Raw genomic sequence first — 25,634 nt, 5'->3', positions numbered from 1 at the left:
ACCGTTAGGTCCAAGTCCTGAGAGGCAGATGACTGGCTACCGTCATGGTTAAACACTCCTCTGAATTGATCAAATACCTTTACTTCCTAAGTCCCCAAACATCTGAATATGGCAAGGACTGAGGAGACTGCTCTTCTGTTTAAACACAGAGAGACTAAAGGCCAGAGAGGGGAAGTGGCTTGCTACACAACAGTGGAGCGAGGCCTAAGATCCAGGGGATCTGCTGCTGACCCACAGCTTCTTCCAGTGTAGTGAGGATGGGCCAGAGCAGCCTACCGCTGAGCTGAACAGCCCCAGGGGACCTCTGGCCTCCTGCCCTGCTGACTGTCTGAGCACCCCCGGGCAGTCTCCTGGCCAGGGCCCACTCCTCACACTTGGTCGGCACATTCCTCTCCTGCACAGAGAGGGCATTCTCGCTGTCCGCACTCCGCAGGCGCCCTCTCGGGTCCAGGTATTGTACTGCCAGACCCATGTTCTCGCCATTTGTGCTCAGGGAGCGGCTAGACGGCACCAGGGTAAAGAGGTTGCCTTGATGACGCCGTATTCGTGGAAACGTTCTTCTGCCTGAAGGGATGCAGGAGACAGAACAGAGCAAGTCAGCCCCCTGACCACGAGGTTAAATGTGCAAACCCATCATCCCATCTGCCCTTTTACCTAATCCATGCCAGAATGGCTAATGTCCCAAGCACCCTAGAATCAGGACAAAAGCAGGAATTACAAAGCAGCCACAGATTGTTCAGGAAGCCCTGGCCACAGGGAAGGCATAGGGCTAACCCTCGTGCACCACATCACTCACAAGGCCAATCCACTGCTGAAGTCTGTCTTCCCTGGCATCCTAATCCTAAACCTTTGTGGAAGCTCCCTTCTGTCTGCTGCCATGGGGCAGAAGAGGGCGCTGAAGAGCTGGCACCATGGGGCACGCTAGGGACTCAGACCAAGGACAGTGTTCCCTTCCCAGTGGCAGCATCTTGGTTTCCAGACACCGTCCTTCTGCCCATCTCCCCTCGGTCTCTAGTGCCTCCAGTCTGGGCACAGCTCCTCAGGAATAAAGAAAACATGCGGTCTGGCGGGCCTGGGTCCACCCCCTGGCAGTGGCTTTTGGGTGGCAAAGCTCTACCCATGTCCATTCTGAGGCAGCCAGCAGGGGGCAGGGTAGAGGTGCACTCACCCTCATTGTAGTCCTTGTGGTGCACAGACACGTGGTAGCGCCGGGGGTAGGTTCCACCTTTGACCCCTTTGTCATACAGCTGAGTTTCCCGATCTGGGTAAGATAGAGATAGAGGAATCACTGGTTTCGGGGTAGGTCAATGTGAGTGAGCTATTTAAGCCCCTATGTCACCCGAGACCTCAGAGCAGCAGGCTGAGGAGAATTAAAATACAGTCCTGGCTTCCCACCTCGGCTAGCAAAAGCAGAATGCCTGCAGTCCCATACGGGCACCCTGCAGTGCTCTTCCAGGCTCTGGGGAACTTACCCGAGAACTCCTGTCTGTTGTCTGGGAAGCTCTGGGCTCGGGACATTCTCGATTTCCGGAAGGATGGGCTGGAAAAAAACAAAACGAAATCACAATGTAGACATCAGCCTACTTCGAAAAGCTGCACACCACGGCAGAAGGCAAGGATATCCAGATGGATTCTCTTTTCTAACTCCCTCCCGCATCATTATATAGGATAGAAAAACCAGAAACCAAAATACCCAGACTGCCTAGCTTACCACAATGCCTGCTTGGTGTGTAATCTTTCCTCACGGTTTGGGAGGGAAGCAGGGTTTGAGAGAAACAGCCCTCTTCTGAGTTCGGCCTCCTACTTTCTCTTTAGTAGTCTGAGGCCCAAATCTGACAGGACCTGGAAGAATGAACCCTCCAGCCCTCGCAAGCTCCACCTTGGAGTTTGGCACATCACTTTCCCTTCTTGCCCTTTCCTCCCACCCTGGTAACAGGGGAGGAGTTGCAAAACATCCTTTGCCCAGGGCAGTAATAAAAACAGCAGCAACACCAAGCATCTTCCTTTCGGACTAAGCGCCACCATCCCATTTTAGAGCTAGGGGAACTGAGGAGCGGAGAGATTGAGGGAAGCTACTTGACTTCTGTTTGATGGAGCTGGGCTCCAAATCCCTTAAGGAGGAGGGGACAGCCCTGTGCTCAAGGTAGGCCGGTCACTGGGAGTAAAGGGAGTAAATGCAGGTCACCGGGTTTTACTCCCAAGGAAATGAAAACAAGGCATTGGAGGGACCGAGGCAGAACCCAAGGATCAAGTGGGTATGCTCAGCGATCTTTCCTAGAGTTCACCGGAATGGTCCTCGACCTTACATGTGAGTGCCTTTTGAGAGGGCCATGGGTCAGAAACGGTGAAGGCAATGACACGGGGGCTGCCCCCTACTTCACAACTACTAGATCTTCTGTGGTCTTGTCCTACTGCCCACCCCACTCCCCACCCCTGCTTGGCCACAAAGCTTAGGAGATGGTCCAAAGCCAGAGTCGGTCCCTGTCCTGGCAGAGCCTTCAGTTTGTGGCAGCAACTCCTGGCACTTTTACCTGGGCCTTCTTGCGCCCCTGGTTGAAGAGCTAAGCCCCAAGCGATGCTATGAATTAGGCACCAACAAGTAACTATGACTGTATTCTATGACTTCTAGAGGGAAGACAGTGCTCATCAGTTTTCAGGTCTGTTAGGAAAGATGTAGTACAAATTTGGCCAGTACCCGTGTGAACAATTAATCAGTTACACAAAGGGAAAAAAAAAAAAATCCCCAAACCTGCTCCATAGCCTCTGACCACAGCCGTAAGCCAACTCCAAACATACCCCTGCTGACAGGAGAACCAGCTGCACAGAACCATTCTGTATGTAAAAGACAGCCTTCTTCCCTCCCAAAGTGTGAGAACAAGATTACACATGAAGCAGACAGTGTGGTAAGCTAGGCGGTCTGGATATTTTGTTTTCTGGTTTTTCTATCCCAGTTTCTTACTCCATCAGAAACACTTGGGAGAAAAAAAAGAAAGTAAACCCACAAGTAATAATTCAATTTTTTCCCCAAAACACTGAGGGTTCACTACTTCTCAGGCCAGATCACAGCAGTAAGGCCAAGAGCACAAGAGCAGCGTGTATTATATGGAAACTCAAAACATGTAAAGTGCTTGGGATAACAGAGCAAGCATTTAACACATGTGACTTGCTATTATGAACTACTATTACATTCACCTAACTATACAAACATAAAATTCTCATGGTATTTGAAAAATTAAGGAAAGGGCTAATAAGAATCCCAGAAAGAGGTTTCTTTCCCAGAAGCATGATGTTTTAACCTTGGGCCTGTAGACCACCATCTAGATCAGAGACATACTAGCTAATTCTGTTTCCTCAGCCCATCAGTCCCAAACATGCCTACACACTAGGCCCCAAAGCAGCCACAGTCCCATACCTGTCTGCTGACCTGTCCAAGGATTGGCAGCTTCCTGACAAGGAATTTTCAGCACTGCTCAGGGGATCCAACATCTGCAAGGCAAGTCATACAATAAAACCCCAGCCCCAGTCCCAACCCCAGCCAGCTGACTCAGGGCTTTATGGCCCAGCCAAGGCCAGCAAATGGTCCTTTTTGTCAAAATATGAAAGTGCCCTTTCTCTGCTTGTGCAGTGGGAAGAATGGTTAGGAAGGTACCGTTTTCCCCCGTAGTTTGAAAGGCAGCGTTCCAGGAGGGAGAAAAACACCTGGCTGGCATGCCAAGGAGCTCTGCCAGGACAGCAGAGCAGAGACGCTGCTTCTCTTGTTGGCATTTTTATTGGCTCACGAACACTGGGGGCCTGGCACTGAAGCTGGTACTACCCTGTGGAGGCTTGCATGGCACGGGTGGGACTGTATGCTTCTGTTTACACTCCATAATTTAAAACTTACGGAGACAAGTATTGCTCTTGTTCCACAGATAAACCACAGCAGGTCTAAGAAGGTTAGGAGAATTGTTTCAAGTCATGAAACTAGTATTATGCAGCTGATACAGATGAAAAATGTCCTAATTCCTGGTTCTCATATGGAGGCATAAGTATCTACGTAAGTTAAAATGTTTCTCTAGCCCTTAGTCAAATGCAGTAACAAAGAGCCTTCAGATTAGCTTTTTTTCCAACTAATCTCCCTTCATTTTGCCTATGGAGGTTAGCCCCTATCAGAGTATTCATTGTCTAAGATCCAAAGTTAAACACTACAGAGGGAAGCAGGAACCAGAATTATGAAAACTCACTAACAACTTTCATAAAATTAGTTTCCAACTCAAATTATCCCTTCCTACTTAATACTAGGGTCCATCTTGCCCATAATTTTAAAGCGAGACCAGTTAACAGAAGAAGAAAGGACAAATAAAATAACACGACAGGCATGATGAAGGAGGAAGAACACCAAAGGTTCAAGAGAGGCCTCTGGAAAATCCACTGAATCTCGGGAAGCCCTCTGTAAAAAAGGGCCCTCTTTATAAGAGTGTCGCACCCGTCAAAGGGGAAGTAAAGGAGGTTACATTGTGTCAGCAAAATTTTTGTTAGAAAAATTAAGCCAAGGGGCGCCTGGGTGGCTCAGTCGTTAAGCATCTGCCTTCGGCTCAGGTCATGATCCCAGGGTCCGGGGATCGAGCCCCGCATCGGGCTCCCTGCTCAGCGGGAAGCCTGCTTCTCCTTCTCCCACTCCCCCTGCTTGTGTTCCCTCTCTCGCTCTCTCTCGCTCTGTCAAATAAATAAATAAAATCTTTAAAAAAAAAAAAAGAAAAATTAAGCCAAAAAAATTAACATGAATCATACTTTTGTTCATTCTAAAAATTAGCAAACAGATGCTACTATTACCTTAATCTGATGAAAGAAAAAACAAATAAACCTATCTTAGTTTCACTTTTCAAGAAAGTCCCAGTTGAATATTCTTTCACTATATATAGTACACTGTTTTGGTCTCTGTTAACAGTGGATTTATCTTGAATGGCTGGTTACCAGGAACAATTCACTTCAGCTAAGGGGAAGGACTTAGGCATTCCTTCTTTGGCCTCTTTCTAAAAGTCTGTCCTCACTAGGAATCCAGTACTCCCACACCTTCCAGGGGTAGGCAGGTAAAGCAAAGATGTAAAAGGACCAGGACATAAGGCCATGGGGAAGGACAGAGACCAAAGGCAATGAACTCATTTGCGATCTCTGAGATTTTACATCCAAGTCACCTCTAACACAGCTGATGGCCAGAAGTGCTCTGGTTAGAGGAAACAGAAAGGATGGTCAGTAAAATACCCAAGAAGGGAATCCTTAACTAAAATCACCCCAGGTCATTGTTCTAAACATAAATTTATCTGGAAAGCAGGAGTTACAGAAATGAGAAGCAGTGTAGAGGCCTTCTCACAGTCTATGTAGTTTGGATAATGCTTTATACAGATTAGCTATCACCAGGAAAGAAAAGTTTTAAGAATCAGTTTTAGGAGAAAGAAAAGTTACAAGGATCAGTTTTCTGTAAAATCCCTCATGTGGTGGTACTGGCCCTTCTAATGGATGCTTTGCTCTTAAGAAACTTCCCCTTCCCAGACCAAATCCTAAAAATTTCTAAGAGCGGATCTTTCTCTTATGTAATCAAAGCAAGCTCACTGAAAAGACTTCAGAATGAAGCCAGAGATCTCACTCTTGCTGAGTTCACTAAGCCAAAATGCCATTCTCATCAAGTGAGTCACTAGTTAAAAAAGTTACCTATTAAAATGGGTGAGCCATTGTGGTGGGCATACTCTAAGGTGGCCCCCACAATGAGTCACAGTTTTGTATAAACCCCTCCCCTAAAGTATGGGTAGAACTTGTAACTTGTTTCTAGTCAACAGACTACGGCAAAGAAGGTGGCACATTCATCCCCATGATGATGCTACATTTTACGACTCCATCTTTACAGACTGAAGCAAGAGATTCTCCTCTAGCCTTGAAGAAGCTGCCATGTTGTGAGAGAGCCATGTGGCAAGAAGCTGAAAGCCATGTGGCTTCTAGGAGCTCAGAGTGGCCCCTGGCCAACAGACAGCAAGAAAACAGGGACCACAGTGCTATAATCACTGCCAACAACCACATAAACTCAGAGGGGAACCCCAAGTTCCAGAAAGGAATGCAGCCTGGCTGACACTCGACTGTAGCCTTGTGTAACCCCGAATGGAGGGCCCTGTTAAATCATGCCTAGGTTCCTTACCCAGGGAAATTGTAAAATAATAAATGTATGCTGTTTTTAAACGGCTAAGTTTGTGGTAATTTGTTGTGTAGCAACAGATAACTAATATAGCTCACACAAAGTAACCATTTCTACAGTGTAATTTGGATATGGTACACCCCCTACCTTTCATCAAGAAACAGCAAAACTAAAATATGGCTGATGAAAAACAAAATCTGTCAGTTCAGGATTGGTCATATGTTAAATTCCGCTGATACCACAGGAGGCTGTAGGGAAGCATTCAAATAGCAGAGTGGTGTTCTGCAGGGAGACCCGTGAGAGGAGCACAGCAGAGGAAAAATGTGTCAAATGCTCATCCAACACCAAGGAGCCTGGGTAGTTTACACACTGTTCATGGCAGGAATTAATATTTGGCCCCTAAAAAGGAATAATCCATATTGGGGCAGGCCTGGCTTACAAGAAGCTAGTGGATGGGGTTCAAATCCTTCAGCTCTGCACCACGCCCCCTGAGAAGCCCCATTATAACCTTGGTCTGACACACTCCGAGGCACACCCCAAGCCTGTACTCACACACTGCTCACTGGTCTCTGGGATGAACTCCCCCTCGCTGTTGATGCTGGTGTAGGACCCCTGCCGGGCAATGCGTTGCTGCCGCTCAGGCACGTAGCCAGGGGGAGGTGAGCTTCGGCCAGGGTTCTGGGAGCCTAGAACACAGAAACAAGACCTTTTACAACAGAGCCCAGAATGTGTGGCTGAGAGCAGCAGACAGGGGACCAGGTCAGACCAAACATCTGCTGCAGAGGCTGGTACCAGGTAGGAACTCAGCAGAATTCCCTTTGTTTCCTTCACCCTATGTGGCAGATACAATGGGTTAGACTCAAGATCCATTCTACCCTTCTAGTATGCCTTCCTATACTTCAGATGTTAATCAGCTAAAAGCTATTATTCCTGGGTGCAGCCAGTCAGATGCACTTGTGCGAGGTTTAGATGGCTTCCTGCTGCTGCTGGGCACAGTCGTAGAAGCCCCGGTTTTTCCGCTGTGGAATTACCCAAGGCCCCACACCGGGCCTCCCGCTTTCCCGATGTCAAGACACAGAAGCAGTCATCCCTATGTAGTGGTGCGGACCAGAGCAGAGAGGCACTGTGCTTCTGAATCTGGTCCCATCCTGGTTACAGAAGAGGGAGGAGCTCTGTGGTGTCTTAACCTAGAATCTGTTTCTCTCTCCAATCACTTTATAAGTCAGGATGAGCACTAAATCTCTTCTTCCCGAATCTAGTTAGAGAGGATTCTACTCTGTGCACCTGAACCCTGACCAATATACTCCGGAGTGAAAAGGTATTACACATTTGACCTACAATGAACCAAAAATGTCTCCTCTAAGGGACTTATTAGAGAGGAAAGAAAAACTTACTTATTGATGAAGTCCCAGCGATCCAAACTATCCCCGGACAGGATAAACTGCTCTCAGTCTGTCAAATGGAGTATCTAGGTGAAGCCTCCTTGGGGTAAAATATCCAAGGCTCTGGACACCCATTCTCTCCTTTACCAGCTGCCACTCAACTCTCCCCTGGTTTTACAGGTAAGATGGGACTGGCTCACATGAGGCCAGCACTACAGACCCAGGAGGGGCTGGGGGAAAATAGCAAAGGTTTTCTGAGCTTTTATTTCCAGCCAGAGACTTTCACTTTTTCCAATACACATTGCTGCCTGCAGAGAGCCAGCCTTGTTATCTGATGGGCAATGGGCCAGGGGCTATTGTGCACAGGCCCACAGCTTGGGGCAGGAAAGGGAAGTCTCCCCAAACCAATGGCTATCAGAGGAAGCAAATGGAAAAACCAGGAGTTGGCAGAACTGCTCCAGAGCATTTTCAGTTTTGTTTTTATCTTCAATTCAGAAATTGGGGGCTAGTGAGACACACAACAGCCGTCGAGAACAAATGAGACAGGGACCTTAACAGGACAGGATACTGGACCGCAAGACTCACTGATGCACCCATTATTTGCCAACAGACACAGCAGTGAGCTAGACAGCACAAACCACAGTACTATGCAAGACAACTCATTCTAGGCCTTGGAAGGTAGGCCTGGTGGGGATGGCAAACTCGCTGGGATGTCCTTCCCTGGCATTCCAGACGGACCTTGCTCTATTCTCACGAGGCCATTTGTGCCAAGGGGCCCCGTCAGCAGCAGCTGAAGCAACAAAGCAAAGTAGTCGTCCTGTGTTCAGAGTGCCCACAGCTCTGCATGAAGGTGTTCTACACACAAGGAGAAAGCCCGGGCTTTAAGCTGCTGACTGGCTGTACTCCTCCAGGGCATGCCAGCTCTCTGCTAGCTCCTTAACCCATAGTGCAAAGTCCGAGCAAAACTCTCACCCAGAGCTGGAAGACTGGCTCTCAGATTCTAGCCCTTCTCATAGGAGACTCCGGTCAGGAAGCTGATGCAGTCAGGAAGTTCCCTCCGCAGGGAGTTCTAGGGTTTGGGGTCAGTGTTAATGTGCAGGTCATTGCAAGTACAAAGAGATAGCTGTTTTGGCCATCAACTATTTTTTCTCTAAACGCTGCTGTCTCTTGCTGGACAGATGAGATTGGGGGAGGAATCGACTCTTTCTTTCTTCCTCAATGGGAAATCTTAACCAGTATTTTTCAGTGTGTTCACACTGGACCAGGCTGTGCAGAACAGAGCTTCTCAACATTTCATCCCACGAGATCCTGAGAACATCCTAGATGTTTCCGCTTTCAAAATTCCCATTTGATTTTGAAGTTGCCACCACTACTAAATAGTTCCTGGTCTCATCCAGCATCACAGAAGAATTTACGGCAAGGAGAAAAACCCTGCGGACGTGAAGGAAGCTGACCTGTGTGATGGCGGCCTCCGCCCCTCTAACTGCACCAGGACAGGAGGTCAGCACTGCGCACAGCTCTCTCCACCCAGCGGCGGCCCAGGGCTCCCTGCAAGTCACCTTGTTCTCCCCCTTGCCAAGGCATTAGGCACCCTCCACCTGCACTCCCCACGTTCCATGCAGCAGGAGTTGGCTTCCCCACATCCCCCTGGCACCTCCCTCAATCCCCTTTTCAGCTGGTGTTGTGCCTCCCTTCTTCGTGAGCATGCTCAGACCCCTAGCTTACAGTCTTGACCTTACTTTTTGCCTCTCCTGTAAACCACCAACCGACCTCTGTTTTTCTTTCACAGCCAAACTCCTTGAAAGAACTGATTACCTCCACTCCCCTGCTTCCCATTCCTTAGGGGCTGCAATCTGGCTTGCCTCACTGTGGAGGATTGCAGTGGCAAGACAAGGAGTGAGACAGAGTAGGAACAGAGGCAAAGGCACTTAACGAGATGCATTAGACCCAACGGAGTCAGAATGTGGCAGGGACAAGTCCTGCATTTGAGGCTTGGCTGCGTGGCTTAAGGGCACCACCCAAGGTATTATGGAAAAACGGTGCTTGAGCTCGGCTTCAAAGGTGGGCAGAATTTCTACAGGCAAAGATATAAGAAAGGGCATCGTCATGTAGGGAAATTCCATCTGCCTTGTCTGAAGATCTCCCCACAGGGGTCTTTCTTTTGGGTTAACTCATTACCTAGTTGTTGTTTTTGTTTGCTGCTTGTCTTTGTTTTTTAGCATGAGCTAATTTAACAGACTAATTGGCTTGAAAAAAATTAAAATTCAAGGTATGTATATTATGATGGGGAAAACAAAAAGCAAACATGACCGCTGGTTTCAAACAGTTGAAAACCTGTCATACGAAAGATGTTATCTATGTATCTGTGTTGCTCAAGAGAGCAGTACCAGAGTCACTGGGTAAAGCGAGGGAAGGCAGATTTTCAATTCAATATAAGGAAGAAGTTCAAAGAAACAGCACGGATCGGGCTACCTTGCACTTCCCCATCACTGAAGATGGTGCCGTGGGGGCTGAATGACCCGCATGTTGCCGTCTCTCACTAAATACTCACAGGTTCCTTCATGTTGGTAGGGGAGGAGGGCAAAGCCCCCTTGCTCCTGCTGGTTGGGGGTTGAATCTCTAAGGCTTCTCTTTTGACCCTGTTTCTACTGCAAGGACTTCTCCTCGCGCCTGATACTTAAACCCTGACTCTCCCCTCTTCCTGTTTCCTTCTACTTCCAGAAGGCCTCACACTGTACCAGCAAAGCAAGTACTTAGACATTTGTGGATGAAAACGACAAGTTGTGTCTCTTACTCTTTCCAACCTGGCTGGTACCGTGTCAGGTCTCCTCTCACCCCCTCCTATTTCTCTGGTCACTCCTTTCCTGTGTCCTTTGCAGGTTCATCCTCCCCTAATTGGCCACTAAGTGTCTGGGACCTGAGGCTCAGCCCTCGGCCTCTTCTTACTCTGCAGTCTCTGCCTAGGACCTCTCATCTGGACCCATGGCTTCAACTGGACAATTTCTAGTATTTTTTTCTAGTCCTGATTTTCTCCCCTTTGAGCTGGAGTCCTGTATATCTACCTGTCCATTTGATAGCTCCTCTTAGCTGTCTCAAAGGCACCTCCCATTCAACCTGTGTACAACATCAGGTCTGCCTCTTCTCAGCACAGGAAACCAGGCTCTCGTCTCTCATTCCTGTCTTAGTGGCAGGCGGTGCCATTCATCCAGATCCATAAACCAGTAACTTATCTCCTGCTCTTTCAACACTTACGAAGTCAATCCAATACCACAGTAGTTCTTAAACCTCTTAGAACTCTTTTATACTTTAAAAATCAAGAACACTGAAGAGCTTTTATTAAGTGGGTTATATCAATTGATATTCACTGTATTAGAAATTAAAGCTCAAACGTTTGGAGAACACAATGATACACAAGCACACACTCCACAGCCATCAGAGCAATGACTTCACCTCAGGCAGGTAACCTCTGGAAAGCTCCATTCATCCTCATGAGAGAATGGAGTAAAAAGGCAAATCACAGACCTCCTGAAAGGATCTCAGGGACCCCCCCACCCCAAGTCCCCGGACCACACTCTGAAAACCAAACAACACCATGTTCTGTTGGCCTTTATCTTCTAAATGTCTCAAATCCACCTGTGCCTTCCTCCTCCACTACTGTCACTAGCCTAATCCAAACTTCTGTCTTCTTCTCCTGTACCAAACTACATTAGCCTAACATGGTTCCCCCCTTGGTCCGTTCTTGCTCCCCTGCAATCTGTTCTCCACACTGTAGCTACAGCAATCTTTTCAAAACACAAATCTGAGTATGTTGTACACCTATTCCTCTTCACTTTAAAAACCAGAAAGTGGACTTTCACTGCTTTCAACATTAAGAATCAAGATCTTCATCATGACCACAAGGCTCTGCCTCCTTCCCCGGCCTCAGCCCGTTCCTCTGCCCTGCTATTCTCGGCTCTCCAGCCTCAGGGCTTCTTTCTGTCTCAATCACACCATACTCCCTCAGCCATCCGGCCCCCGGCCCCCACACGTGCAGCTCTCCCTGCCTGGCACTCTCTTCCTTGCTTCCCCTTTGCATCATTCACGTGCCGGGTCACAGGCTAAGGCTTTTCTGGCCCCAAAACCAGGATGCATCCCTCTGTTACACATGCTCACAGCACCATACACCTTTCAGTCACAGCCTATAAATTACACATTAATCTCATCGTGACAAGTGTTTGTCTTTGCACGCAGCTGTAAGAGCCACAGGGGCGGGAGCCAGGTCTTTTTTTGCTTCCCCTGTTGCTGGCACACAGCTGATACTTGGCCAATTAAATCTTAAGGGAATAAATGAATGAACAACAATGCAGTCTGACAGGGAGAGAAAAAAGATAGTAAGATTATGTGATGAGCATTGTAATAGAGATGGGCATGAGGGACCAACATTTTCAATGACTTCCCACTGCCTACCAAACAAGCCCAAGGGCAGTTCAGGCTTCTTAGAGGTGGCCCAGGCATCCTGTCTCATCTTTATTCTCCTCCAAATATATCAGCCAGTCTGAAGGACAAGTGAGATCTCCACAGAAAAACAGTCAAAAAGCCCTCTCCCCTCATCCTTACCTATGGAAAGATCCAGTTCACACAGCTCCTCCACAGAAGGCATGTGCCAAGCCGTTCCAGTTAGAAATAACCTCTGCCATTTCTCGGCTCTAGGGAAAGGCTGGCAGGCTCCACCCACTTCTTCCGTCATGTCCGTCACACTCTACACCACTCGGGGTTCTCTGAACCCCCCACCTTCTTTTGTGAGGCTGTCTGGCAGATGCCCTCTCCTGTGCCTGGAATCTCTCTCTGCTCAGTAAATCTTTCCTTCGTGTGGCAGCTCTGATGTTTCCTCTTCTGTGGAAGGGCTTCTCCAAAGTCCTGGGACGAGTTGGTGATTGCCTCCTCCCACCTCACCCTGCCCTCCACTGTAGCCCCTATTATACACGCCTCCATTGTAGCCCTCATCCCAGCTCAATGGTTGGTACATACTGCTTGCTGAACGACGGAACCCAGGATCTACGTGTGCTAGGAGGCTGTGTTGGCCATTCTCTAGATACACAGGAACTACTTCATAGAAATCCTATTCCTCAGCATTCTCAGACAAGGAAATTCCATATATGGCTCCTCACAACAATGGCCCAGCATTTGGCCACTGCCCCTACACACAAATCACAGGCTCTAGGTTAGGAGCAGGCCCAATCACTGCCCCATGTCGATCCTCACTGCTTCTTGTGCAAATGAACAATGCTGCCCTCCTCCCAGTATCTCTGAGGGCTCTGGGACAGAGGCGAAGCTGGCAGAGTCTGCTAGGCTTCAGGGCACCTGGATTCCAGGGCCAGAGATGTTCGGATAGGGCCTCCTCGCCGGGGTGTTGGCTCTCTCTCCTCTATCAGCTTATTGAAAACATAGCCACCAATTATGCACAATGTTAGAGAAATATGAAACTCCTATACAGACCTTCAGCTGGGCTACACTTACTACCAGTGTTTGCTCAAGTTCCAAAAATTACTCAGTAAGGCAAAGTCAGTGCCTGAGTAACACATTCTTCCTGCTACCCTCTCAGGAGGCTTATCACTCAGACAGGCTCTGTGGCAGCACTGACGTTCAGAACTCCCCAAGCTCAGCTCAAGATCTTCAGAGAGCAGTTCAGTTTGATGCAACTCTACCTGTGTGTATAGAACTTGTCTTCCTAGCAGCAGCAGGGGTCTCAGCAACATTAGGGTAGTAGGTTCAACACAAATGTTTGATAAGGCCAGGTTTCCCTCTTGATACAAATTCCACAATTCAGGACATGGGCTTTCTCCTCAGACTCTGGGAAATGGGATCCAGAGCAATGCTGGGTTATCTGGTATAATGCACAGACCTGACTTCGATTTCTTTCCTGGGGAGGCCTGGGGCAGCTACATAGTTTTCTTCCTACTTAGCCAATCAATATATCCTATGTCAACAGTCTCCTGTCCTTCCCAGACAACTTAGTCCTCAGTTCTTTGGTGAAACAATGGTCAAAAATGAGAGTGGACTATTTGTTGCTGGAGTTCTTCAAGCAGATGTTTGAGGAGATCACTTTTTCAGACATGTTTAAAAAGGAACTTGGTCATGCCATCACATTGTTACATTGTAAGCTCCCTGAGAGTCAGGACACCATCCCAGGCATTTCTCTATCCCTTCCCCCCAAATAAAGGCATAGAGGATTATTTTGCACAGAGTAATAGCCTATAAATGTTTGACAATGGCTTTTAAATTAATAAATACTTAATTTTTAAAAAACATGGGCAGGTAAATTAGATGAGAGAGGAAAAAGGGGTGAAATACTCACTGACAGAGAGGTGCCTGCTTCTGGGCTCAGGGGGCTGGTAGATGGTATTGATATCTCCGGCAGACTGGGAAGCTTTGATCCGCACCTGCCTGGACACCCCGGAATGGGGAGAGGGACTGGTCTGTAAGATAAGAGGTAAAGACTGAGCTATCTTTAGGCAGGCAGGCCAAGAAAGGCCCACGTGCCCTTCCCTAAGACTCTTCATGCTCTTAGCTGCCTTCACGCTTTTTTTCTTTCTCTCTCTCTCTCTCTTTTTTTTTTAAAGATTTTACTTATTTATTTGACAGAGAGAGACACAGTGAGAGAGGGAACACAAGCAGGGGAAGTGAGAGAGGGAGAAGCAGGCTTCCCGCGGAGCAGGGAGCCCGATGCGGGGCTCGATCCCAGGACCCCAGGATCACGACCTGAGCTGAAGGCAGACGCTTAACGACTGAGCCACCCAGGTGCCCCCCTCTCTCTCTCTTTTTTTTTTAATATTTATTTATTTGAGAGAGAGAGAACACAAGCAGGGAGGAGGGGTAGAGGAAGAGGGAGAAGCAGACCCCCCAGCGGAGCAGGGAGCCCAACACGGGACTAGATCCCAGGTCCCTGGGATCATGACCTGAGCCGAAGGCAGAAGCTTAGCTGACTCAGCCATCCAGGCGCCCCTGGCCTTCACACTTTCAATACACGAGGTACCCAGCGTTCCCCCAAAGCTCACTCCTCCATCTGTCTTGGCAAACCACTATTTCCTCATGGTAGTTTTACAGCTTCATTGATATTGGAGCACTGAGACCCCCTGTCCCAGTTTAAGAGGTGATGACTCGGGCATGGAGGAATAGCAGGTTTTCCTATAATAATATGTCAAACAGAAAAGTAAGTTGTAAATACCCTCTCATAAAATTCTCCAGAGAGGGGCGCCTGGGTGGCTCAGTCGTTAAGTGTCTGCCTTCAGCTCAGGTCATGATCCCAGTGTCCTGGGATCGAGCCCCGCATCGGGCTCCCTGCTCAGCGGGAAGCCTGCTTCTCCCTCTCCCGCTCCCCCTGCTTGTGTTCCCTCTCTTGCTGTGTCTCTCTCTGTCAAATAAATAAATAAAATCTTAAAAATAAAATAAAATAAAATTCTCCAGAGAGCTTGGGAAAAATAGGAAATTATTTCAGCGGTGAGATCACCTGCTGAGCAGGGGGTCAGAATAGAGAATGACAGCAACCTCCCTGCCCAAGAGAATTCTGGTTGATAAACATATTTCTAAAAGTAGCTCGATGTGCTGCTTCTACCCCAACTACAATCACTCCCCCCAAATTAAGACAAAATCTCAGTTGCTTACTATCATCAGGGTTTACATGTGAAATTACCTCAGGGTTGTGTTCATTTGGGAAAGGCTATCATTAGGTACCATTCTGCCAGAGATCAAGGACCTCAGAACGGGGTTAGCAACCTTACCACATGCACCCTCACTTTTGCACTGTTCCAGACAAACCACCAAGTGAGCCCCAGAAAAAAATCAAAGCAACAAAGGGGTCCCTTGCACTGAGAAAGCTGAAAACCAAAGGTGGGCAGTGAGCAAGTGATGTCGGGATATGATTATAAGCACGTGGAACACTACAGAGAGGGAATGGGAGGTCAGGAGTGCTAAATAACTTGGGGCAAAGTTTCGACTTGCTTCTCTAGCTCTTCTACCTCACATAAGAAAAAAAAGTCCAACCTAAACAAACTATATCCTGTCCTCCAGGAAAAAAGCTTCCCGCTCTCAGGAGTGAATTCAGCTGCCAAGCAGCCTCCTCTGGTCTCTCCACGCCAGACTTTATCACATGCAGGGCTGTCTTTACAAACTGTCTTGCTCTAACGGGAAGTCAGAACCAAGGGGAAGTGGAATGTTCTTGCTGAAGCCTCCGATGTGCAATAGCTCTCTGCTGAGAGTCAGAAAGGAAAAAACAGTCAAAGCCACATACTGGGGACGCAGGCCAGTGAAGGGCAAGGAAAGGCCACAGCCCTGCAATTGGAAAGAGAAGAGCCACATGATGAGCCCCTGAGGACACCTGCTTGCACACAGGGCCTTACACATAGTGAGAATTCCACAAATCTAGGCAACATGAATTTGAAATGTACCAAAGAACATACGCTCTAAACTCAATTTTAAACTCTAAATGCTGAGACAGGAAAGTAGGTTCCACAGCCAGCATGAGCATCACTTTGTAGAAGAAAAGGCTGAAGTTATGGCAACAGGTTGGAAAACAGAGGAAGGGAATCAGTGGAGGTTTCAAAGCAGGGCTTCTTACACCTTAATGTGCACAAATCACCTGGGGCCTTGGTTAAAGCACAGATTCTGACTCAGTAGGTCTGGGATGGGGTCGAGAATCTGCATTTCTTTTTTTTTTTTTTTAAGATTTTATTTATTTATTTGACAGAGAGCAGGAGAGAGAGGGAAAGCACAAGCAAGGGGAGCAGCAGAGGGAGAGGGAGAAGCAGACTCCCCACTGAGCAGGGAGCCCAATACGGGGCTCAATCCCAGGACCCCAGGATCATGGCTTGAGCCGAAGGCAGACACTTAACTGACTGAGCCACCCAGGTGCCCCTAAGATTTTATTTTTAAGGCCATCTCTACACCCAATGTGGGGCTTGAACATACAACCCCAAGACCAGGAGTCACACGCTCTACCGACTGAGCAAGCCATCCAGGTGCCCTGAGAAACTGCATTTCTAACAAGCTTCCAGGTGTGCTGATGCTGCTGGTCCATGGACCACACTTTGAGCAGCAAGGTCTTAGGAGGAGAGTCATACTTCAATTTAAGGTCACGGCTCTCAACCCTGGCCACCCATGAGAGCTGCCGATGGGGCTTCAGACATCTCACACCACCTACAACAGAATCTCTGGGGATGGGGCCCAAGAACTGGTATTTTTTAAATCTCCCCAAGTGTTTGTAATATTCCGTCAAGTCTGAAAACCCTGATTTAATGGGATAAAAGAGAATGGCATGGTAAACAAAAATGAGGTTCATGCAAGGATTCAGGGAACTTTGAACACAACTTACAAGTGGGAGAGGAAGGAGGAAGGTAGAGCTAAGAAAAACAAAAGGGGACTATAGTGGAGTGAAAGGAGAGCCCAAAAGTATAAAGCATGGCCAGCAGAATGTTCTAAAGATAGCAAACAGAAGGTGGCATTTGACTACTCAATGTAAACCTCACCAAAGGACTCTGTAGGTAGCAGTGTGTGTGGCTGACAAAAACAACATGAAAAGTTACCAGGGAACCATGTCCATAAAGATTGCAGTGACTGGAAGCTAGGAGATCAGCAGAAAAAGTGGTCACAAGAGTGGACTCAGATTATCTTTATAAAAGATTTGGTGGTACGAGACAAAATGAACAAGTGGATTCAACTCTGCAGGGAGTAAAGGGGTGTGTGTGTGTGTGCGTGTGTGTGTGTGTGTGCGTGTGCGTGTGCGTGCGCGCCTCAGTTTGGTTCATGGGAACGCAAGGTGAGAAACGGCCCCGTGGATCTCACCAGTCTTTTGCTTCAAGGATGGCACCAAGAGACTTTGCACAGAAGACTATAATAGTTACGACAGTTGTTTTCTTCTTCTAAGATAACCCCCAGTATCTAAAGGGTTCATCCAAATTGAGATAAGGTGACTAAATGTTTTCATTATCCACACTCTCCAGTGCTTCCTAGACTTTGATTGTATATATACAGCTTAGGGTGCCTTTCCGGACTGAAGAGTCCCAGGCTTTTTTGGCTACTCACATATAAAAGTGACCCTAACCCCTTGAAAATGTCATCTTCCCTTGGATTTTTTCTAGCTCAGTTACCCTCTGAGCTGTGGGAAAGAGAATGACACAACATCTCACAACTTCTCCCCATGGGCAACGTTATACTTTCTGTTCTGCTTCTGATAAACTGTGGAGGAACCTGTGGGAGGTCTTCCAAGGACTACAATAATTCTAAGACCCCTTTCCAGGAAGGTAACTAATAGGTACTGAACTACAAGTCAGAACGTCTGGACTTCAGACCAGCTCTGTCACCACTGACTACTTCACCATGGGCAAGTGACCCTAAGTCTTGGTTTCCCCAGGTGTAGACTGGTGAGAACAGATGCCTACCCTGGACCTCTCAAAGTTGCAAGAATCAAATGAGAGACAAAAGGTGTAAGGTGTTATGTTTAAACAGGGGCCAGACTGAAGCTATTGTACTCAACAACTTTGGTCCTATCTTCCTGCACTTGCCCCATTATTTTAGTAAGACTGAAAAGAATTAATTACTCTTTAGAATATCCTTGATATTTTGAACTTAAATAGTAGACAAGATAGCATCAAACTCATTGGTGGAATATTTGGGAAGGGCAACATTTGGATGAGAAGATTAGAAGTTTACTTTTGTTAGGGAGAATCTGAGCTAACAGAACAAAATGCCATATTCAGTTTAAGGTGGCTGGGTATTTAGTTTTTATCATATTCAGATATAAGTGACAAAAGAATGAAGGCTTGAGATGATTTTAACATAGTGGAAAATCTGGGTCTAGGAAGTTATAAGAAGGTCAAGAGCGGAAAGATAAACTAACAGTTAAATGCACACATACTTAGAGAAGTCTGTAATAGGAATAAACTAAGAGTTGATGGTCCAAGGCACATGCCTAAGGCAGCAAAACTACTGAAGGAGATGATGAAGTCTCTTAAAATGGCAGGCGAAAGCAAGACTAGAGAGAGGTTCTTCAGACTAAAGGGAGGCTCTGTGATAACCAAACTCCAAGAGTTCTCAGGTAAGAACAATATTGAAGCCTAAGACATGGCCGTGGCCAGGTGAGGTAGGAGGGGTATGACATATACCCTGGTGAGGGGTAAAGACAGAGGAAAGATTAGAATCTGTCATAGAAGGATCAGTAGAAAAGGAATTCAAAGAGAAGAAAGAGACCACACATTTAAAAACAGGAATAAGAAGGGAAGTGAAGGTATAACAAAAGGTGGATGAGGCAATAGATTGCTAAAAATGGAAGAAACTCAGTAGAGAAACTCAGTGGCTGCCAGTGATCAGCTGGAGATGAAGCAGGTGCTGTGGTATCCGGGAGCAGCGCACTCAAGTACAGAACTCTGTGTGGCTGGGACCCAGCAACAACCAGTGGCCTAACAATCCTCAAGAAGGTAATACAGATAAGGAAAATAACTCTTTACAGACCTTTATGGCAATTTGGCAGAGTGACTTTCTATCAACTCTAGCAATAAGAACTGTAGTCTTGTATTTTGTATGTCCCTCATTTTTCCATTTCATTTTTCAGTTTTTGTGTTTTAAAAAGAATTGGTCCATAGCAGACCGGAAATTAAAAGAATAAAACTAGTATTTCATCACAGAGGGTTAGAGAAGCACTGTTCTGAAGGTGGGATTCTTGAGCACACAGCAAGTCTGGATCATGATACTTTTGTTTACTAAGAAGCCTGAAGTGGGGCGCCTGGGTGGCTCAGTTGGTTAAGTGTCTGCCCTCGGCTGAGGTCACAATCCCAGGGTCCTGGGATTGAGCCCCACGTTGGGCCCCCTGCTCAGTGGGGAATCTGCTTCTCCCTTGGCGCCCCCCCATGCTCTCCCCCCCAAATAAATAAAATCTTTTTATATAAAAAAAGAAGCCTGAAGTGTAGCTGAGGAAATTCCCAAGGAAAGGTTTCATCATCACCATTACCACTGCTAGTCTTAAATGTAAATCTTTATAAATGCAAAAAGTTGGAGCAGCTTAAGTGACCTGACAGTAACAAAAATGGCTATTTAATTAAATTATGGTATATCTACTCTAGGAAATTATGCATCTTTATAAATTATAATTACAAAGATTGCACATTAACATAGGAAAATGTGCATGACAATGTTAAGTGAAAAAATAAATTAGAAAATTCTATGACTGGGGCGCCTGGGTGGCTCAGATGGTTAAGCGTCTGCCTTCGGCTCAGGTCATGATCCTGGAGTCCCGGGATCGAGTCCCGCATCGGGCTCCCTGCTCGGCGGGGAGTCTGCTTCTCCTCCCTCTGACCCTCCTCCCTCTCCTGCTCTGTCTCTCATTCTCTCTCTCTGAAATAAATAAATAAAATCTTTAAAAAAAAAGAAAGAAAGAAAAAGAAAATTCTATGACTACCATGACAACATTTAAAGTATGTATACATATGGCCAAAAACTGCAGGGGCACAGGTAAATATCAATCAATCAATGTGTTACAGTGATATGATTACATAGGATAATTCTTTTTTAAAGATTTATTTATTTAATTGAGAGAGAGAGAGTGATGGGGAGGGGCAGAGGGAGAGGGAGAGAGAGTCCCAAGGAGACTCCCTAATGAGCGCAGAGCCCGAAGCAGGGCTCGATCTCACAACCCTGAGATCACGCCTGAGCCAAAACCAAGAGTCGGATGCTTAACCAACTGAGCCACCCAGATGCCCCAATAATTCTCTTTTTAAAACTTTATAAAAAGTTATACTGGGCACCTGGGTGGCTCAGATGGTTAAGCATCTGCCTTCGGCTCAGGTCATGATCCCGGGGTCCTGGGATTGAGTCCTGTGTTGGGCTCCCTGCTCAGCGGGGAGCCTGCTTCTCCCTCTGCCTCTCTCTCTCTGTCTCTCATGAATAAATAAAATCTTTAAAAAAAAAAAGTTATACTGACATTACAGTAATTTTTAAAAATATAAGTCCTTAGAGAGGCATCAATATGGCATTTATTTTATGCAACATCTAATGCACTGTCATGGGCATCAGAGGTCAGATGGTCATCTTTCAAACAGCTTAGATATTGCAGCAGTATCTGCAGCCATGTGCACCCCTTAAAGGATGGGTTAAGTGGAGGGTGCCTGGGTGGCTCAGTTGGTTAAGCAACTGCCTTCGGCTCAGGTCATGATTCTGGAGTCCCGGGATCGAGTCCCACATCGGGCTCCCTGCTCAGCGGGGAGTCTACTTCTCCCTCTGACCCTCCCCCTCTCATGCTCTCTGTCTCCCATTCTCTCTCTCAGATAAATAAATAAAATCTTTTTTTTTTTTTTTTAAAGGGAGAATTTATTTATTTGCGACAGAGAGAATGAGAGAGAGAGAGAGCACATGAGAGGGGGAAGGGTCAGAGGGAGAAGCAGGCTCCCCGGGGAGCCGAGCAGGGAGCCCGATGCGGGACTCGATCCCGGGACTCCAGGATCATGACCTGAGCCGAAGGCAGTCGCTTAACCAACTGAGCCACCCAGGCGCCATAAATAAAATCTTAAAAAAAAAAAAAAAAAAAAAAGGATGGGTAAGTGGATGTAAAGAACCACTTGTCTATACCTTCTCATCAAGGGAATGGAGGGATCACAATCAAGGGTGCTAGCTCCCAGTCAAGCAATTACGTCATTACACCAAACCCCAATTCTAGCTGCTTCTGTATAGAAGGGGTTTGCTGAATATGATCCCTGCTTGACTTTTGCCTAATAATCAAGAAGCATTCACTGTGTTTTCTTAAGAGATGGGTGGGGAAGGGTCCCAAAACAATGAGTCACAGCTCCTGCTCTTGAGGAGCTTAATAATCTTTTGGGGTAAAACTTACAAATACGCAACAACTAGAGGGCAATTACTAAGCAATCTATAAACTAATAGTGTGCACATTATAACCAATGACTAAAGGAACAGGGAATAATCAAGGTGGCCTCAGTCAAAAACACTGAAGACACTGTAGCAGGTAAGTCAAGCTAGATCCTAAAAACAGGGTGCTAGCCATTGTAAAGAGCAATAAGGAAGAACTGCAAAATGGGGGGAGTATGCTGAAGAATGTGGAAAGATGAGACTGAGGAGTTGGAAAGAAGGGTAGTTGGTGATAAACCCTGGATGCTAGGCTGCATTTAAATCCTCTACAATAGGCAATAAAGAAGGACTATAAGGAGCAGATGAGTAACTTGAAGAGAGAAATAAAATAATAAGGTATATATTTTATTTCAGAATACTTCCCAAAACATATCCAGAAAAAAGTCACATCTGGACAGAGAAGACCAACCCTCAATCATAACGACACTTCTGTAATATTAGAAAATGTCTTCTTTATTCTAAGGCCTCCTAACTGCATTCTCCTGTGCCTCCCTCTAATCAGGACAGCCCGATCCCAATATGTCTCTTTAAAAATAAATGGTCAGGGGGTGCCTGGGTCGCTCAGTTAGTTAAGCATCTGCCTTCGGCTCAGGTCATGATCCCAGGATTCTGGGGTAGAGCCCCGCATCTGGCTCCCTGCTCAGCCAGAGTCTGCTTCTCCGTCTCCATTTGCTCCTCCCCCATGCTCATGCTCTCTCTTTTCTGTCTCAAATAATAATAATAATAATAATAATAATAAAATCTTTAAATAAATAAAAAAATAAATGGCCAACGTGAGCACCATTCCATCTAAACTCTCTCCTAGTATGGTGTGTTCACTGTCCTCATGCAGCAATGTCAGCTGTCCACAGCTGGCTGTTTTCAAGCACAAGGAAAAGAAAGAGTGCCGAGAAACCTTAAAGAACATGCATCTCAAGAAAACTGGTGCAGGAATTGGTGATTACAAGACAGACCCAGGGGGCGCCTGAGTGGCTCAGTTGGTTAAGCGTCTGCCTTCAGCTCAGGTCATGATCTTGGGGTCCTGGGATTGAGCCCACATCGGGCTCTCTGCTCAGTGGGGAGTCTCCTTCTCCCTCTCTCTCTGCCTGTGCCCCTCACTTGTGCTCACTCTCTCTCAAATAAATAAAATCTTAAAAAAAAAAAAAAGAAGAAGAAGACAGACCCAGATTGCAATCATTCTTGTGAAACGTAGGCCTTCAGAGACCTTTTAGGAGAAGTAGCTACATAAGGGTTAATTCCTCACTTCTGGCGGGCCCTGTCTATTGCCTGCCATTTGGTAAGGCAGCAGCTGGTAAATTACAAGAGGCCCTCCATTCCATGGCCTCTTTTCCATTGAAAAGAAGGAAAAGTTTGTTTCCTACATGTGTCACAAGACACAGGCATGGTTGCTGAGGAGTTGTAAGAGGTTTACATGATAGTCTCAAATTCTTGGCAGCCTTTGCTAATCAGCATCTCCACCCTCATCGAATCTCTCTCGTTGGGGTCCAAATCAAATTGAAATAACATAAATATAGAGAAAAAGGACTTTCTCTTTTATCATATAGGTTTTCCTTCATCCCATGCCACAAGCCAAGTAACCTTTAGTTGCAACTTTAACATGGATGATTTGACTTCGCAGTGAAATCACATGCAAAGTGCTTCCTGGCCATTGACACAGTGGGCTGGGCTGCACTTACGTGCTTGCTTCATTTTTTTTAGAAAGAGAGAAGGGGGGGCAGAGGGAGAGAGGGAATCCCAAGAAGACTCCCTGCTGAGCATAGAGCCCGTCGCCCCAGAGCCCCGAGATCATGACCTGAACTGAAATCAAGAGTTGGACACCCAACCGACTGAGCCACCCAGGCGCCCCCCTTATGTGCTTGCTTTAATAGCAGCTGAGGAGCACAAAATTCTGTCAAGGAAGCCAGGTAAACTTCTAAAGGACAGCAAGTTTTGTCTTCAGCTACCAGGCCATTATAGGCACTACTTACATGGTTTCTGTCCTGGGACAGCAGCAATATCCTAAGGCTTTTCATGCTTGAGCTTCTGTCTAATATGTCAATTGCTTTATCAAGATCATCTTGGTTCTTCAGCAGGATGGAGAGCTGTGACACAGGACACGGAAAAAGAGAATCATATAAAAGAAAATTGTTAGTTTCTAAAAAATAAGCAAAATGTACAACAAAAAAATAATATTGATAGAAAACAATTTCATTGGATACTATGGGGTCTTAAAATTAATTGAAACCATATATTTTCTTTTTATTTTCCTTAAGTGTGCAATTCAATAATCTTTAATAAATTTACAGAGTTGTACAACCATCACCATAATTCAATTTTAAAACATTTCCATTTTTCCAAAAAGATCTTGTGCCCATTTGTAGTCATTCTCTCTTCCCACCTGTAGCACCAGGCAACCACTAATGTACTTTCTGTCTCTATAGATTTTTCTCTTTTGGGGCACCTGGGTGGCTCGGTAGGTTAAGTGTCTGCCTTCGGCTCAAGTCATGATCTCAGGGTTCTGGGATCGAGCCCTACATCGGACTCCCTGGTCAATGGGGAGTTTGCTTCTCCTTCTCCCTCCCTCCACTGCTCATGCTCTCTGCCTCTGTCTCTGTCTCAAATAAATAAAATATTTATTTATTTTTTAAATTATTTTTTAAAAGAATTTATTTCTTCAAAATAAAAGAAACTTTTAACTTTAACTTAACAAACTACAATTAAACTTAAACAAACTACAATTTTGTAAATGCATGGTATGAGTCTAGGTATCCAGAATATACAAAGAACTCTTACAACTCAACAGTAAGAGGACAAATAAGCCAATTCTTTTAACGGGCATTATCCAAAGAAGATAGACAAATGACTAATAAGCCCTGAAAAGATGCTCCATGTCATAGGCATTAGGGAAATGCAAATCAAAACCACAACAAGATACCACTTCACACCTACTAGGATGGCTATAATTTAGAAAATAAACAAAAACCCAGAAAATAACAAGTGTTGGTGACGACGTAGAGAAATTATAACTTTCCTATGTCGCTGGTAGGAATGTAAAATATACATAGAGTAGGGGAGCCTGGGTGGCTCAGTCGGTTGGGCCTTCGGCTTGGGTCATGGTCTCAGGGTCCTGGGACTGGGCCCCGCATTGGGCTCCCTGCTTGTCCCTTTCCCTCTGCCTGCCTGCCTTCCCGCCTACTTGTGATCTCTCTCTCTGTCAAATAAATAAATAAAAAATCTTTAAAATATATATATATATAAAGTTACCGTAAGACAACAGTTCCACTCCTAGTTATGGATTTTAGAGAACTGAAAACATATGTGCATATGAAAATATGTAAACAAATGTTTATAGCAGCATTATTCATAATAGCCAAAAGGCGAAAACAATTCAAGTATCCACCAACAGATAAATGGATGCACAAAATGTGGTTTATCCAAATAATGGAATATTATTATCTTGAAAACATTATGCTAAGTGAAAGAGGCCAAACACAAAAGGCCACATACTGTATGATTCCACGTATATGAAATGTTCAGAATAGGCAAATCCAGAGAGACAGAAAGTAGATTTGTGTCTGCCTGCCAGGGGCTGAGAAGAGAAGGGGATAGGAAGTGACTGCTAATGGGTACAAGCCTTTTCTTTGGGGTATCTGGAATTAGATAGTAGTGTTGGTCATACGAGTCTGTAAATATACTGAAAACCTCTGAACTGTACCGTTTAAAAGGGTAAATTTTATGGTAGGTGAATTATACCTCAATAAAGCTATTATTACAAAAAGATAAACATAAAATAAAATCTCAACAGATTTCTCATTTGTGGCTCTCAAACCCTGACAGGGCAAAGTTTAGAGGGCAAAGAAATGAAAAAGAGGTTGAGGGATTTTAAATTAATAAAATGGAAATAGTCAACTCTTGGTCACAGACATTAGCAGAGTATGGAAAGACATCCGTGATCTAAAATAATTAGTGACAATTATTTATGTTTGGCCTTAGAATTAATATCTGCATAAATGAATGACTAACATTCTGGGCAGTCACTTTATTGGCAAAAGAGTTTGAAGATGGCTTTTGGGACATGTGGAATTCTTAATGGAAACAGAAACGAGTACTAAGTCATTCAGAAAAGTCTTTACTGAGGAACACCTTCTTTAATGGTGATTAGCTGGCTTTCTCTGGCCTCGCTTTCTTATTCAGTGCCTGAAGCTTGAGCTGCAATTTTTAAAAGT

General features: G+C 45.8%; 1 protein-coding gene across 7 annotated transcripts in view; it reads right to left on the bottom strand.

The window, feature by feature from the left end:
• The window catches only part of MAP3K3 (mitogen-activated protein kinase kinase kinase 3), a 64,964-nt gene that overhangs the window by 6,119 nt on the left and 33,211 nt on the right, over positions 1-25,634 (bottom strand). For 5 of the 7 annotated variants that reach the window (XM_054510754.2, XM_045888674.3, XM_054510756.2 and 2 more), the window contains 7 exons: positions 23,397-23,510; positions 13,880-14,000; positions 6,716-6,849; positions 3,413-3,486; positions 1,473-1,540; positions 1,169-1,261; positions 373-564 (listed from right to left, as the gene is read on the bottom strand). In XM_054510754.2, coding sequence (XP_054366729.1) covers positions 373-564; positions 1,169-1,261; positions 1,473-1,540; positions 3,413-3,486; positions 6,716-6,849; positions 13,880-14,000; positions 23,397-23,510 — 796 coding nt within the window. The remainder of the gene's footprint in view (positions 1-372; positions 565-1,168; positions 1,262-1,472; positions 1,541-3,412; positions 3,487-6,715; positions 6,850-13,879; positions 14,001-23,396; positions 23,511-25,634) is intronic. The other 2 variants (XM_054510755.2, XM_054510757.2) reach the window with 1 other exon arrangement.

The sequence above is a fragment of the Mirounga angustirostris genome, unplaced genomic scaffold (genome assembly GCF_029215605.1).
Source record: "Mirounga angustirostris isolate CCGP_5_RB_7025 unplaced genomic scaffold, mMirAng1.0.hap1 SCAF_17, whole genome shotgun sequence".
NCBI lineage: Eukaryota > Metazoa > Chordata > Mammalia > Carnivora > Phocidae > Mirounga > Mirounga angustirostris.
This window is presented reverse-complemented; position numbering and strand designations above follow the sequence as displayed.